Source organism: Bombina bombina, chromosome 3, assembly GCF_027579735.1.
Source record: "Bombina bombina isolate aBomBom1 chromosome 3, aBomBom1.pri, whole genome shotgun sequence".
Taxonomy (NCBI): domain Eukaryota; kingdom Metazoa; phylum Chordata; class Amphibia; order Anura; family Bombinatoridae; genus Bombina; species Bombina bombina.
In genome coordinates, this window is record NC_069501.1 from 1,066,557,824 (window position 1) to 1,066,574,408 (window position 16,585).

General features: G+C 35.5%; 1 protein-coding gene across 1 annotated transcript in view; it reads left to right on the top strand.

Moving 5' to 3' along the window:
- The window catches only part of LOC128654439 (keratin, type II cytoskeletal 80-like), a 69,732-nt gene extending 58,664 nt beyond the window's left edge, over positions 1-11,068 (top strand). The window contains exons 5-9 of the mRNA XM_053708345.1: positions 209-373; positions 3,061-3,186; positions 5,216-5,436; positions 10,313-10,353; positions 10,442-11,068. Of these exons, the coding sequence (XP_053564320.1) occupies positions 209-373; positions 3,061-3,186; positions 5,216-5,436; positions 10,313-10,353; positions 10,442-10,527 (639 nt within the window). The 3' untranslated portion in view covers positions 10,528-11,068. The remainder of the gene's footprint in view (positions 1-208; positions 374-3,060; positions 3,187-5,215; positions 5,437-10,312; positions 10,354-10,441) is intronic.
- The last annotated feature ends 5,517 nt before the right edge of the window (positions 11,069-16,585 follow it).

The window sequence follows — 16,585 nt, forward strand, 5'->3', positions numbered from 1 at the left end:
TCTATTTTCTTTAAAGAGGAAATTTAAGTTCTCCATTCTGAGATCTGCAACAAACAAAAAGATAACATTGTTTTGGTAGGTTATAAGTTTGTAAATAGCGACTCCATTTGTAATTATTGAAAATCTAAGTTCAAATGGTAAAAAATGATTTAGTGCATGAAAGCAAACATAACCAATAACATAATTCCTCTATTATCTTTTACTATAGGAGCTAAAAAATGTGATGCAGGAGGCAGGGGATATATCGGTGCTGGTGAATATGGACGGACGTTGTCCTATAAACCTGGACAATATTGTACAGGAGGTAAAAGAGCGCTATGAAAAGATTGCTGCAAAAAGCCGTGAAGAGGCACAGGCACTGTCCAGGAGTAAGGTAAGTGGTAGTAAAGCACACGTGACAGAAATAAGGCGTTAGGTTAGACCGCATGCACAGGAAAATTTGTTTTTATAAGGCTGCCCTGACATTGTGTAAAGTTCTTACATCAGCCAAGAGCAACTTATAACCCAAAGCAACTAGATGCACATAAATGATCTGTTTCACTGAATTAACTCTAATAGCTATAATATATAGATATCAGTTGCTTTAATCCACACACCAGCCTCCACACTGCAAAAGAAGAGACACAATTACTTTTTATATCTAAGTAGCAATACCAAATATCAAGCTAATCAATGTTTATTTTACATGAATAATTTAAATTAATAAATACATCTGTCATTCCTTTAAACACTTTAAGTGGAGAATACAGTAAATAGGATATTTTTCTACACATTACATTTAACCAATACCGGAGTCGCTCTCCTGGGACACTCCCCGTAACTATAAGGAGACTGTCACTCGTTTGTGTGCCCCCGGGAGGCTGATCATATCCCCCACTAAAGGTCAGCCTAGGTGTAGTAACGTTACCTGTACTGGGTGTATGTTTAACTTTAGAGCGGCTCCTTCTCAGTGTGCTCAGCTAACTCCTTCATCAGTTGTCAGGGCTAGATTATGATGATGTGTTTTGAGACACTTTTTTGATTCGCGTAACAGTTAACCAGAGTCCTGAAGTCGCGTTAATCATTCTAGTGTAAATCGCAAATGCGCTCACTCATTCGCATTTATTTTCAACTTGAAATACGAGCGGATTTTAACTTGCGCACAAACGGCCACAAAAAAATAATAACGCTTGCTCGCAAACAATAGATTACCACTCGTAATCTAGCCCCTTACAGATACCTTACAATAACATTTTATTTATTTATGTTTGTATTTATTAATTATTTTTTGTTGTTGCTCAAAACTAAAGGTGTGCAGCCCCTACTGTCCCTATAGAGGAGCCTCCACTGAGAAAAGGGTTTTAAAATGACTTTATATAGGGGGAACACACTCTTACTCTGTATCTAGTTAACATCTTTAAATTATAAGTGTTAAATAGGCTTTAGCCTATGCTGGTAGCACCATTAGCTGGCAACAAATAAACAACACTTTTAAAGGAAAGCTTTGTTGCAAATGTCATTTGCCATTTAACATGATGCTGTATGGGTTTATATTTTTAGATTATGCAATGGACCTAGATTAATTACATATCATGTTTAAATGTGTGATATTTCTGCATTATAGCCTCAGATAATGACAACTAGTTAGGGATATGTGCAATTAACTTTCTAACATTGTAAAAAAAAAAAAAACAACAAAAAAACAGGAATAAATAAGATAGGGGAAGTAAATCAGATCTCTCAACCAATGATAATCCCACAAAATTGAGGAAAATGGAGGATGTTTGGGAGCTTGGCTGCATATAATTAATATTATTTGCACTATTTATTTGCTCATTTAGACACACACACATTTTAACTCACTCTTCATAAAATTGCACAGATTTGTTCATGTGCAGCTTGTCACAAATGACAAATTACTTTGCCCAAATCCCGAATGAGCTGACATCACCTGAGGGTAACAAGTTGAAATATAACATTTTTCAATGTGTTATTAACCTATGAGGTCTATTATATAATCTAAAAATAAAAACCCAGGAGGTATTAAATCATTTGGTAACTGACTTTAAATATGCAACAATTTTATTCTTTATATATTTTTTGTGCCGATCACAATTTTACAGGAAAATGAACACCTGAACATGTTTTAATGCCGCCCCTTTATAAAAATAAAAGGTAAAAGAGGGCTTTAAAATTCTATGTTTGATCACTTGTTAAACTAAAAAAAATTAGTTAATTCTGATGTTTTCCCTGAACTGAGTGAAGTGGCTTAAAAGAACAGTAAAATCAAAATTAAACTTTCAAGATTGAGATATAGGCCTCTATTTATGAAGGTCTGGCGGACCTGATCCGACAGTGCGGATCAGGTCCGCCAGACCTCGCTGAATACGGTGAGCAATACGCTCGCCATATTCAGCATTGCACATGCAGCTCACAAGAGCTGCTGGTGCAATGCCGCCCCCTGCAGACTCGCAGCCAATGGGCCGCCAGCAGGGGGGTGTTAATCAACCCGATCGGGTTGATTTCCGGCGATGTCTGTCCGCCTGCTCACAGCAGGTGGACAGGTTATGGAGCAGCGGTCTTTGTGACCGCTGCTTCATAACTGCTGTTTCTGGCGAGCCTGCAGGCTCGCCAGAAACACGGGGCATCAAGCTCCATTTGGAGCTTTATAGATAGGCCCCATAGCATGCAAATTTTAAATTACTTTCCCATTTCCCAGTGTTATGAAATTTGCTTTATTTTCTTGGTATCCGTCTGTTAAAGAGCATACTTAGGTAGGTTAGTTAGTTGCTGATTGGTGGCTGCACATATATGCTTCTTGTACCAAGAACATAAAGTAAATTTGAAAGCTGTTTAAAACTGCATGTTCTACATGAATCATGAAAGTTTAATTGTGACTTTACTGACCCTCTAAGTGCATCTGCCTTGTTTCCTAAAGACAAATCCTGCCCTGGTTAGGGGGGAGGGCTGAAATGATGTTGGAGCATTTTCAATTCAATGGAATAGAGAACGACATCTCAACTCTCAGGGCGTTTAACTCAATGCAAATGATTGGATATATTTTGTATTTCTACTGTACAGCTAAAGCAAGGTGCTCTGAGGGCTGGACGATGTGAGACAGAGCTTGAGAACAGTCGTAGTGAGATCGCTAATCTTAACACCAAAATACAGCGCCTGAGGTCGGACGTATTGAGCTTTCAGAACCAGGTAAAAATAATACTAAGGGTTAATCCTGGTTACACTTCACATGTCCTCATATGAGAACTGTCAACAATATCATACAAGTAGCAACATAGCCAACACATTTACCTATACCTGCTCAGATACAGCTGCGCTGTAGATGCCTTAACAATGACTTTTTACACTGAAAAGTATTAAATGTCTGGTAAATTTCTTCATTGGCTTCAGTTTTGTATTCGAAATAGCTGGTTTTGCTAATTGAAAACACAACCCTAATTCTCAAACAACATTCCCATCCAAACAAAATTATGCACACCTGCCTATCTTATCTGTTGTTTTATACATACGCAAAGGTCAACACTTAAACAGATGTATTAAGCACTTATAAATAGTGGGGTACTGTTGAATATTCTTGTCCTTGTTTACACTGCCACTCAGTGCAAATATTCTATGAATATTAAGTAAATGTTAATGTATTTTTTTTTAACTCTGTGCATTACAATAAAACAATCTGCCTACACTACCTCACCTTTTTGAAGATGTTTTGCAATATCACGTTGGAAGGTAAATCTCCTGAATATCAATAAACCCAATACAAAAACACATGCATGCATACACACGCACACACTTCAGTACTTTGAAACTCAGTAATATCATACCTTTCTATAAATCTGTCATGAAATTAATTATATTTACACTGTTAGATTTTATTATGGAATACTGTACAAGCCTTTCTAATTGCTCTATAGCATGTAGAGGTAACTATAACTACATAAAGTACTATTATCTGACAAGCAGCCACACTCTTTGTATACACACATTATCAACCAACACATGCAGTGTTGTGAGGTGTTCAGTATATCCAGACAGTCCAATATATTAACTGGCTCTCAATTAAAGTTAAGTAAAAAAACACAGATACTAAACAGTTTGAATTTGATCTGGGGTCAAATATGGACAAATTGCTAAGAATGGGCTACAGGGCAATGGGACTGATCGGAGGTCTGGTGTGAGCATATTACTGAAAGGTGTTTCAGCTCCCTTTGTGAGGTTGAGGTTCAAGCACAAATTCAAAGGACAGCTAAAAACAGTAGCATAGAATAATCAATAAATGCATAATAAATAGACAATGCAAAAAACATAGGGGTCCATTTATTAAGCAGCAGATGCTGCTTCAGAGCCCCATCATTTCAGGTCCACGTGAAACGGCAGCTAAGAAGCAGATGACCGCTGCTCCTTAACTTCTCTGCTACCTTTTAAGTGGCGGACTGAAATCATCCCGATCAGATATGATTGGGGTGATTGACAGCCACTGCTAGCGGCCAATTGCCCGCCAGTGAGGAGGGGGCAGAATTGCACAAGCATTTCACCAGAAATGCGTGTGCAGTGTTAAATGCCGACAGCGTATGCTGTCGGGATTTAGTGAGGTTGAGCAGTGAGGTCGAGCAGACATATCATGTCCGCTCGCCTCTTAGTAAATCTACCCCATAGTTTGATTTTCACGAGTAGTACATTTTATTTCTCACAAATTTCAGTTAATTTTATTTTCCTTCCTAAATCATCATGTGACAGTCATCAGCCAATCACAAAATGTACATACGTATATTCTGTGAATCTTGCACATGCTCAGTAGGAGCCGGTACCTCGGAAAGAGTGCAAATAAAAAGATTGTACATATTTAGATAATAAATGCGAGTTGGAAATTTGTTTAAAATTGTATTCCCTATCTGAATTATGAAAGTTTTATTTTGGCTTTAGTGTCCCTTTAAAGAAAGATTCAATGATCCAGATAAAACATGCCATTTTAAACAACGTTCCAATTTACTTCTATTATATGATTTGCTTTATAATCTTTGTATCATTTGTTGAAAAGTATACCTAGGTAGGCGCAGGAACAGCAATGTACTACTAGCTTGTGATCTTTAGGAAATTCTAACATGGTGCATACTCTTGTAATGTATGACATGAGTTTGAGAAATACTGTACCTAGTCATAGTCACTCTAAAGTCCTCAGCACATGAAATATTCTGATGTGTGGTCCTGTTTGTGAGCACAGTGTATATACCTGGAACAAGAAGTATCAGAGTCAAAGAAGAGAAGTGAAGTTGCCATTAAAGATGCCAATGAGAAACTTACAGAGCTACAGGAGGCTCTACAGAAGGCCAAACAAGACATGGCTCGCCAACTGCATGACTACCAGGAGCTTCTCAATGTGAAACTGACCTTAGATGTAGAGATATTTACGTACAAGAAGCTACTGGAAGGAGAGGAGAGCAGGTAGGTTGCACGCTGTAAAAATGAAGTTTCATCATCACAAATAGAAATCACTGTATTTAGGAACTTACCTTGTTTAACTTCTGTAATGCTTAGAATATACTTTAACCCTTAACCAGAAACCAGAAAGGTATACAATGCAATCGAAAGTGTTGCTGCCGTCTCTGGAGTCTAAATAGTTAAACAGTTTTTTGTTTTTTTTTAATTTTTAGTTTTGTAAGAAAAAAAACAACATATTTTTCTAACATTTTGAAGATGTATAAAGTTTTTAGATCACATTGATTGCACTTTGTACATTGATTGAACGTCATATTTTACAGATAAATATAATATAGGAGCGCCAAACTGGCTAATGTATGTTTAACAGGAAACCCAATTTAAATTTGCAAATTATAAAATGCCAATTATAAAAAAGATTATCACGATTTAAAAGGGCAGACTTTAGCTGAGTATATTAGATGTTCTCATAAATTGTCTGATATTAAACAGATAGACTACCTTATATATAGGAGATAAGGGTAGTGGGTATTATACCATACGTGTGTATCAACTATTGATTATATCAATATATAAAGACCGTGATAGATGGTTCAAATACTATTAAAAACAGATGTATTTACAACCAGATTGGGATGGTGATCCCAACTCAAAGATACAATGATAAAAATTACAAAAGTGGAAAGATGAAATAAATTATATGAATGGATGAGATAATCAATAAAACAAAACAAAAATGATAAATATGAATAACAATAGCTCAGAAATGTATAAATTTAACATTATGCAGAAATAGAGTAGTTCTAACACTATGTAAGAGTTGGTATTAAATAATGTTTGATGTTATATCCTCCAGCGGGGATATAGTAAAAAAGGTGGAAGGAGGGCCTATATTAGGGGCCGGTTACTGGTAGGGATGGGCGAATGTGTTTATATCCGAATTCGAATGTTAGAACGAATGTTATTGTAGAAATTCGATTTACATAATAGAATGTTGATAAGAACGAATATTCTTAAAAATTAGATTTTCGAATGTTATATACAGTTTTCGAATGTCCAATTCGAATTCGAATGTCACATTCGAATTCGAATGTCACATTCGAATTCGAATGTCACATTCAAATTTGAATGTTACATTCGAATGTCACATTCGAATTCGAATATTACATTTATAAAACACAATTGTAGACTAGAAACACTATTTTGAATGTCACATTCGAATCGAATATCACATTCGAATCGAATATCACATTCGAATCGAATGTCACATTCGAATCGAATGTCACATTCGAATTTGAATATTACATTTATAAAACACAGTATTAGACTAGAAATACTATTTCGAATTTGAATGTCACATTCGAATCGAATATCACATTTAAAACACAGTATTAGACTAGAAATACTATTTCAAATTCGAATGTGACATTCGAATTCGAATGTAGCATTCAAATTCAAATATTACATTTATTAAACACAGTTGTAGACTAGAAATACTATTTCGAATTCGAATGTCACATTCAAATTCGAATATTATATTTCGAAATTGAATGAATACATAGCTAAACATTCTATTATTCGAACGAATATTTTCGAATTTTATTGAAAAATTGGGAAACGAAAATTCGAAAATAGAATGCTAGAATGTTATATAAACATTCGAAATTCGATTCGAACGAACGAATGTATCAAAATTTGTTTTAAATTTCGTATTTTTGGATACATTCGCCCATCCCTAGTTACTGGATACCTGAGTGATAAACGTGTACATGTTAAAATATAAAAAAAATTGAAAAAATATGAAAAAATAGGTGAAAAATTAAAAAAGTTAAAAAAGTAAAAAATATAATGAAAAAATAAAAATGAAATTCCAATGATGTGCTGAAAATTCAAGTGTATAAAAAATATATACAGGGAGTGCAGAATTATTAGGCAAGTTGTATTTTTGAGGATTAATTTTATTATTGAACAACAACCATGTTCTCAATGAACCCAAAAAACTCATTAATATCAAATCTGAATAGTTTTGGAAGTAGTTTTTAGTTTGTTTTTAGTTATAGCTATTTTAGGGGGATATCTGTGTGTGCAGGTGACTATTACTGTGCATAATTATTAGGCAACTTAACAAAAAACAAATATATACCCATTTCAATTATTTCTTTTTACCAGTGAAACCAATATAACATCTCAACATTCACAAATATACATTTCTGACATTCAAAAACAAAACAAAAACAAATCAGTGACCAATATAGCCACCTTTCTTTGCAAGGACACTCAAAAGCCTGCCATCCATGGATTCTGTCAGTGTTTTGATCTGTTCACCATCAACATTGTGTGCAGCAGCAACCACAGCCTCCCAGACACTGTTCAGAGAGGTGTACTGTTTTCCCTCCTTGTAAATCTCACATTGATGATGGACCACAGGTTCTCAATGGGGTTCAGATCAGGTGAACAAGGAGGCCATGTCATTAGATTTTCTTCTTTTATACCCTTTCTTGCCAGCCACGCTGTGGAGTACTTGGACGCGTGTGATGGAGCATTGTCCTGCATGAAAATCATGTTTTTCTTGAAGGATGCAGACTTCTTCCTGTACCACTGGTTGAAGAAGGAAACTGGCAGTAGGACTGGGAGTTGAGCTTGACTCCATCCTCAACCCGAAAAGGCCCCACAAGCTCATCTTTGATGATACCAGCCCAAACCAGTACTCCACCTCCACCTTGCTGGCGTCTGAGTCGGACTGGAGCTCTCTGCCCTTTACCAATCCAGCCACGGGCCCATCCATCTGGCCCATCAAGACTCACTCTCATTTCATCAGTCCATAAAACCTTAGAAAAATCAGTCTTGATATATTTCTTGGCCCAGTCTTGATGTTTCAGCTTGTGTGTCTTGTTCAGTGGTGGTCGTCTTTCAGCCTTTCTTACCTTGGCCATGTCTCTGAATATTGCACACCTTGTGCTTTTGGGCACTCCAGTGATGTTGCAGCTCTGAAATATGGCCAAACTGGTGGCAAGTGGCATCTTGGCAGCTGCACGCTTGACTTTTCTCAGTTCATGGGCAGTTATTTTGTGCCTTGGTTTTTCCACACGCTTCTTGCGACCCTGTTGACTATTTTGAATGAAACGCTTGATTGTTCAATGATCACGCTTCAGAAGCTTTGCAATTTTAAGAGTGCTGCATCCCTCTGCAAGATATCTCACTATTTTTGACTTTTCTGAGCCTGTCAAGTCCTTCTTTTGACCCATTTTGCCAAAGGAAAGGAAGTTGCCTAATAATTATGCACACCTGATATAGGGTGTTGATGTCATTAGACCACACCCCTTCTCATTACAGAGATGCACATCACCTAATATGCTTAATTGGTAGTAGGCTTTCGAGCCTATACAGCTTGGAGTAGGACAACATGCATAAAGAGGATGATGTGGTCAAAATACTCATTTGCCTAATAATTCTGCACTCCCTGTATATTACATATCAAAGTGTCCCATAAATAGAAGTGTCCAAAATTTATACATAAAAAGTTCTGTAATATATTTGATGATTTTAATGTCCAATATATGTGATTTGTGAATTCCTTCGAGGTGTCTGAAATCCCACTGCTAGTTGCAGAGTGCTATTCCATATATAAATAACCTAAAATAAAAACAAAAAGAAAAATACAATGTGCAAAAATGCCGTCTTGTGACATGACATGTCTTGAAAAAGGCCCTATTCAAGGGCCGAAACGCGTTGATTATATCCCCACCAGGATTTGTGAGGCTTTTTATTTCTTCCAGGATCGTTTGTTTGGTGAGTTAACTATAATAGTCTTCACCTATTAACGGCATTTTTGCACATTGTATTTTTCTTTTTGTTTTTCTTTTAGGTTATTTATATATGGAATAGTACTCTGCAACTAGCAGTGGGATTTCAGACACCTCGAAGGGATTCACATATCACATATATTGGACATTAGAAGCATCGAAATATATCACAGAACTTTTTATGTATAAATTTTGGACACTTCTATTTATGGGACACTTTGATATGTAATATATATATATATATTGGACACTTGAATTTTCAGCACATCATTGGAATTTAATTTTTATTTTTTCATTATATTTTTTCACATTTTTTATATTTCAACGTGTACACGTTTCTCACTCAGGTATACAATAACCGGCCCCCTAATATAGGCCCTCCTTCCTCCTTTTTATTATATCCCCGCTGGAGGATATAACATCAAACATTATTTAATACCAACTCTTACATAGTGTTAGAACTACTGTATTTCTGCATAATGTTAAATTTATACATTATGTTATTGTTATTCATATTTATCATTTTTGTTTTGTTTTATTGATTATCTCATCCATTCATATAAGTTATTTCATCCTTCCACATCGAGTTATTTTCATAACTTTTGTAATTTTTATCATTGTATCTTTGAGTTGGGATCACCATCCCAATCTGGTTGTAAATACATCTGTTTTTAATAGTATTTGAACCATCTATCATGGTCTTTATATATTGATATAATCAATAGTTGATACACACGTATGGTATAATACCCACTACCCTTATCTCCTATATATAAGGTAGTCTATCTGTTTAATATCAGACAATTTATGAGAACATCTAATATTCTCAGCAAAAGTCTGCCCTTTTAAATTGTGATAGTCTTTTTTATAATTGACATTTTATAATTTGCAAATTTAAATTGGGTTTCCTGTTAAACATACATTAGCCAGTTTGGTGCTCCTATATTATATTTATCTGTACCATATATAAAAGATCCGGTTAGGGGGTCTTTTATAGTGTAGCGTGTATAAAACCATGCGCAGTCCTCCACATATTGTTATACTGAACTTCATATTTTGTCTCAAATCTATTTTTTTAGACTACTAGATCCACCTGTTGTGAATATCCAGTGTACAGAAGGTAAGTTCCCAATGGTATTATTACTACACTGCTTACTTTGATATCCTTCACAATGTCTTGTTCTACCTTATTTTCTATTTATTTATAGTAGACACCCATGGAATGAAACGAAAATCCAGGCTGATGAGAAGAAGCAGCTCCAGGAGCATACAAAGTAACACCTCAGATTATTAAATTAATTTTGCTATAGTGACCTTTCCAAAGCCTCAGCCTTCTTTTCCTGTTGTTTATCCTGCCATTTCAACATGGAGTAAAAGGACATGATGAAGTCATATTAAAAAATATATGGCCCATATTTATCACAGGTGACTCCATAAAACTGATACTATTAGCTGGATTCCAAAACCACATCATATGAGTGAATGCAGAGCTAGGGGCCAAATTATCAAGCTCCGAATGGCCGCAAATCTACAGGGGGTGGCATTGCACAAGCAGTTCACAAGAACTGCTTGTGTAATGATAAATGCCGACAGGGTATGTGCGGCGGACATGATACGCTACATAATACGCTACATAATAATAATAATAATAAATAGGCCCCCTAGCCTGGTTAAATGTAAATTCACATCTGCACCTTCCTTCTACTGAAATCTATAGGCTAGCTGACATATCATATTGAAAGTTTTACTTAATTAAGTATTCATTATATTAACAGCCAATACACATTGAAAGGTAAATAAACATTTTTATGCGCTAATAAAAAAAACACACAGCATATTTGCTTTACAGAAGAAGTTTTTTTATGTTTTATTTTACTTTGTTGTCTTTCTTGTTACTAAGCTTATTAGCTTTCTACCTTCCGAGCTCCTGGCATGATTTGGTAACACAATGAATGGTGTGGCATCCAACATTAAAGGGACATTAAACACAAACTACATGATTATGAACCTTCATATATATATGAATAATTTTGCAATGAAAACTGCTTTATTTTGTCAAATTAGTATATTGTTTTATGTTTATTCTTTTCACTGATTTCCCTGTACCCCTGAACAAAAGAACCCTTGCCAATTAATCACAAACTAATATTCAGATACAGCACAAACTCTGTTTGCACATGTGCAGACTGGGGTAGCCTGCACTCTTTTATTACCTTGAGGTAGTTTAAGATTTTCTTACCATGATTGTTGATGCAAAACTGATAATCCACCTTTTAAAAACATGTGACACCATATAAGCATAGGGAGGGAGGGAAAAGTTAAAAAAAAAAAAACTCACATAAATGGGTAAAAGTATTAACCCAAGCCTCCCTTGGAGAAAGTCAAACAAGCCCAATTTTTAGATGTATTTTACAGCAAAAGTTGCAAAAATAAATAATGAATGTATATTTCAAAAATGTTTCACTTGCAATAATAAAACATTTTATGCATTTTTGAAAAGTCAACTTTAAAGTGAAGGTAAACTTTGATGAATGAAAGCCCGGTTTTTAAAAATACTATTAAAAACAGGGGCACTTTCATTCATCAAAGTTTAGAAAGCAGCCGTTTTGTTTAAAAACTTACCTCTCTCCTCTTCACAGCTGGAGCAGCTTCCCCTGTCCGGAGATCTTCTCTTCACACGTCAGCAATGACTAATCCGGCTTCCTCCAATCACGGCTTTCCACCCAGGGGAATCATTACCTGAGGCCATGCCGTGATTGGAGGAAGCCGGATTAGTAATTGCTGACGTGTGATGCGAGGATCTCCGGGCGGGGGAAACTGCTCCGGCTGTGAAGAGGAGGAGAGGTAAGTTTTTAAACAAAATGGCTGCTTTCTAAAGTTTGATGAATGAAAGTGTCCCTGTTTTTAATAGTATTTTTAAAAACCGGGCTTTCATTCATCAAAGTTTACCTTCACTTCAATGGTCCTTTAAATGTTGCTTATTTACATTAGGCCACCATGTATGTGCAGTAAAAGTTGAGGTGACTGGGAACATGGTGTCATTGGTTCTCATTGTCCCTGTATATGAGCCAAAAGTGCTCTTGTATAAACTTACTGTGTCTTTATAGCCTTGCCAGGAGCATAGTATTGAGAACAAGAAAAGCCAACAAATAAAGGTAAAAAAAAGTGAATTTTTAAAAATGAAATATATCAAGTTTTTTGTTATTGGCATATAAACATTGATTAATGTATAAAGGGACAGTAAAGTCCCTACAAATTGCATAGACCATATAATAGATGACTACATAAGTGTACAAAAACAATACATCTACAGTGTAGTACTTATAAACAATGAAGGTATTGTTGTCAGGGTGCTTTTCATTGCTTACAAAAGTGTTCTCCTGTGCATTGCTCTTGTAAAGACTTCTGATTGGCTGTAGGTATGTCCTTTGCCAATTCACAAGAGCAGTCTTTAGTGAATAGCAGTGCCTTTAGTATTTCTATTGGCTTTCTAACATGTAAGTGTATTTGTTTATGCTTGCTTAATTTTTTTAGTCTATCTTAACTTTAAAAGGTCTGTTTTGCATCTTTAGACTTGAATTGATTGCCATGTTCCTTATTATACATTCTTAGTTGCCAAAATAGGTTAAACTGGTCTTTTAGAGCACATCTGTTTCATCAGCAGACCTTAATGAGTTAGCATATTACTCAAATATTTGCATATGAAGGATCAGTTAGACATGTTACAAATATTGTGTATGTGAAAGGTTAAAGGGATATGAAACACACATTTTTTTCTTTCATGATTCAGATAGAGCATGCAATTTTAGGCAACTTTCTAATTTACTCCCATTGTCATTTTTTCTTCATTCTCTTGGTATTTTTATTTGAAAAGCAGGAATTTAAGCTTAGGAGCCGGCCCATTTTTGGTTCACCACCTGGGTAGAGCTTGGTGATTAGTGGCTAAATGTAGCCACCAATAAGCAAGAGCTACCCAGGTGCTGAACCAATAATGGCCCACGTCTTAAGCTTACATTCCCACTTTTATTTAAATAGAGATACCAAGAGAACAAAGAAATATTTATAATAGGAGTAAATTAGAAAGTTGCCTAAAATTGCATGCTCTGTCTGAATCATGAAAGAAAAAAATTGGGTTTCATATCCCTTTAAGTAAAAGCTGTTTAAATTTAAGGTGAAACTCATAGGAAGTGACTGGGACTCTATTGGTCCTTGACTGATAAGAGCAACTTCCACATAAAAGTTGGTTTATTTAGCACAGGAACATCTATTACAAATACTATAATACTGTTAGATAATATTCCCTAAATAAAAAGAGAGAAGCGCTCAACCTGGGAATGAACAATAGCATCATAGCTTGTTCTATGGCTAATTACCTCCCAAGAAGGTAAATATGTGCCTTTCACAGAGAAGAAATTTCCTGAAGCATATCAGTCTGATCCTGACTTAACAGTACAGCTCAGCCCTGAAATACCAGGCGATCCCTCTCTGAACGAGAGAAACAGCAAAACCCCAGACGTACGTTTCAGCCTATTGTGGGCCTCGTCAGTGAGGTGCAGCCATATCCCTCTAGGCACACTGAGCAAAGGGTCCACGTCTGGATTCCCGCATCACACTTAGGGAGACTTCCCTAAGAGTCATAATTTGCATAAATAAAAAGGGAGAAGCGCTCAACCTAGGAACGAACAATAGTATAATATTCCCTCTCATATGGAGCAGATAACATTTGTGAGTACCATGTCCATTTAAATAACCAGTATTCTCCACAGAAAATGTTGCTAGCCAGGTAGCATATTGAAGTAGCTGGGGGCAGTGTAATACATTGCAATATTATAACATTTTCTGTTATTTATGTTACGTGTTACCTAAAGCACAAATATATTACATAATTTAACATAAATAAATGTAATGATTATTTGTGAAGCAAACATTGAAAATATTTAATATTAGATAATTTTAGCATATAACGGTGGCTTAAATTTTAGCCAGGTGGTCACCAGAGTGGTATTGCAGTTAAATAGATCCTAGGAAGAACACAGTGTACCTAATGAATATTAAAGGGACAGTCTACAATAGAATGTTTATTGTTTTAAAATATAGATAATCCCTTTATTACCCATTCTCCAGTTTTGCATAACCAACACGGTTATATTAATACACTTTTTACCTCTGTAATTACTTTGTATCTAAGCATCTTTTGACAGCCCCCTGATCACATAATTGTGACTATTTAAAATCGAATGAGTTGTATGTTGAGTTAACTCTTAAATAACTTCCCGGGCGTGAACACGTTATCTATGTAGACCACATGAACCAGCAGTCTACTGTTTTGAAAAGTAAATAAAAAAGCATGTGACTAAGAGGCTGTCAATAGAGTCTTTGAAACAGGCAGACATTTAGAGGTTTAAAGGTTATAAAGTATATTAATCTAACAATGTTGGTTGTGCAAAGCTGGGGAATGGATAGTAAAGGCCTTATCTATCTTTTTAAACAATAACTATTTTGTGTAACTGTCCCTTTAAATGAGGTAGCCTTGATATTTAGTAGAAAAAGGCCTTTTTAAAATCAATTATAAACAAGATAACTATTACTGGAAACAAGTGGGGATCAGACTTAAAATTCATCAGAAAATCACTTTCCTATATTCAACATATTTTATTATGTTTTACCCATTGATACTTTATTATATTAAATCAATCATTTATATCTTTTTTTTTTTATCTCTTGTCCTTTCAATTTTGACCTCTATTTAAAGGGCCATTAATAAGAAAAAAATAGCATGCTCTAATTCGTTAGAGCACGTCATTTTAACACTAGTGACCCTGCAACTGGGTCAAACACATAGTTAAAGTACCGCTCAGGAGCAGCAGAGAACTACTGGTCACGAGCAGAAACTGCAGTTCACCCAATCAGCAGCTGTATTTGCACGACTCAGCTGCACGACTGACACTGCTGATTTCATTAGTGGGAGTTTCTGATAGGGATAAGCAGTGCTCTGTGGCTCCAGAGTGGTATTTTAACTATGTGTTAACACCTTTGTGGGGGTTAAACACAGAGAGACAAGGCCACTAGTATTAAAATTTCATGCTTTGATAAATTGGAGCATGTATTCCCCCACACACACGCACTATAATAATCCATTAAATATCAGTCACAAAATGTCAGGTTTTCTTAAAAGGTGACTAAGAACAGTTCCAGTTCACATTTGCATGATTCCTTGCTGAGGTACCCAGGAGAGGTCACAGAGTTATCAGCCAATGAGAATGCATAACTGCCATGTATATAGAATACTCTGTTTTCAGTGCCAAAAGCACTATCTTGGTGCAAATTTTCATTTTCTTTCAGTTGTTATTTACAGCACAATAAAAAAGGGCTTTAGATATTTAAAAGTTAAACTTTAGTGAGCTTTGAAACATGATACAATATAAAAAAGGGTGTTCAGAATGTATTTCTTTCCCTAAACTGACCTAAAAGTCATGTAGAATTAAAGGGACATTGTAGTCCAAATTAAACTTTCATGATTCAGATAGGGCATGCAATTTTAAACAACTTTCCAATTTACTTTTATCTTCAAATTTTCTTTGTTCTCTTGGAATGGTTTTCTAAAACCTAAAGCTAGGTAGGCTCAAACTGATTTCTAAACCACTGAAGGCCACCTCTTATATCAGTGCATTTTGACAGTTTTTCACAGCTGGATGGTGCTAGCTCATATGTGCCATATAAATAACATTGTGCTCACTCCTGTGGAGTTAGCACTGATTGGCTAAAATTCAAAAGTTCAAGTCTGCCAAAAGAACTGACATAAGGGGGCAGTTTCCAGAGGGTTGGGGGTAGATGTATTAATGGTCTAGTGGACATGATTCGCTGCTCGACCTCGCTAAATGCCGACAGCATACACTTTCGACATTTAACATTGCACAATCATTTCTGGTGCAGCAAACTGAAGTACTTGTCTGCAAACCATTAAAGGAACACAGAAGCCACAACTAAACTTTCATGGTTCAAATAGAGCATTCATTAAAAACAACTGCATTCAAAAACATAAAAGACAAAGAAAAAGCTTTAGAACAGATTTTAACTAAAATCTTAAAAGATGTACTTAATTTGATTACATAGGATCTGCAGCTCACTGAGTAACTGAAATAGATGAAAGAGATGACAGAAATATAGATCCTTGTTATTATTAAATCTACTATTCATTTTCAATTGAGGGTTTGTGTCCTTTTCTGGAAAAAAAAGTCAAGCTAATTAAAATAAATTTGCATAAATAATTATAGAGCATAAATCAGGAACTAAAGCTGCTAGGACTACGTTGAAATGATAATTTGTTTATTATTAGATTCCAATACACTTTA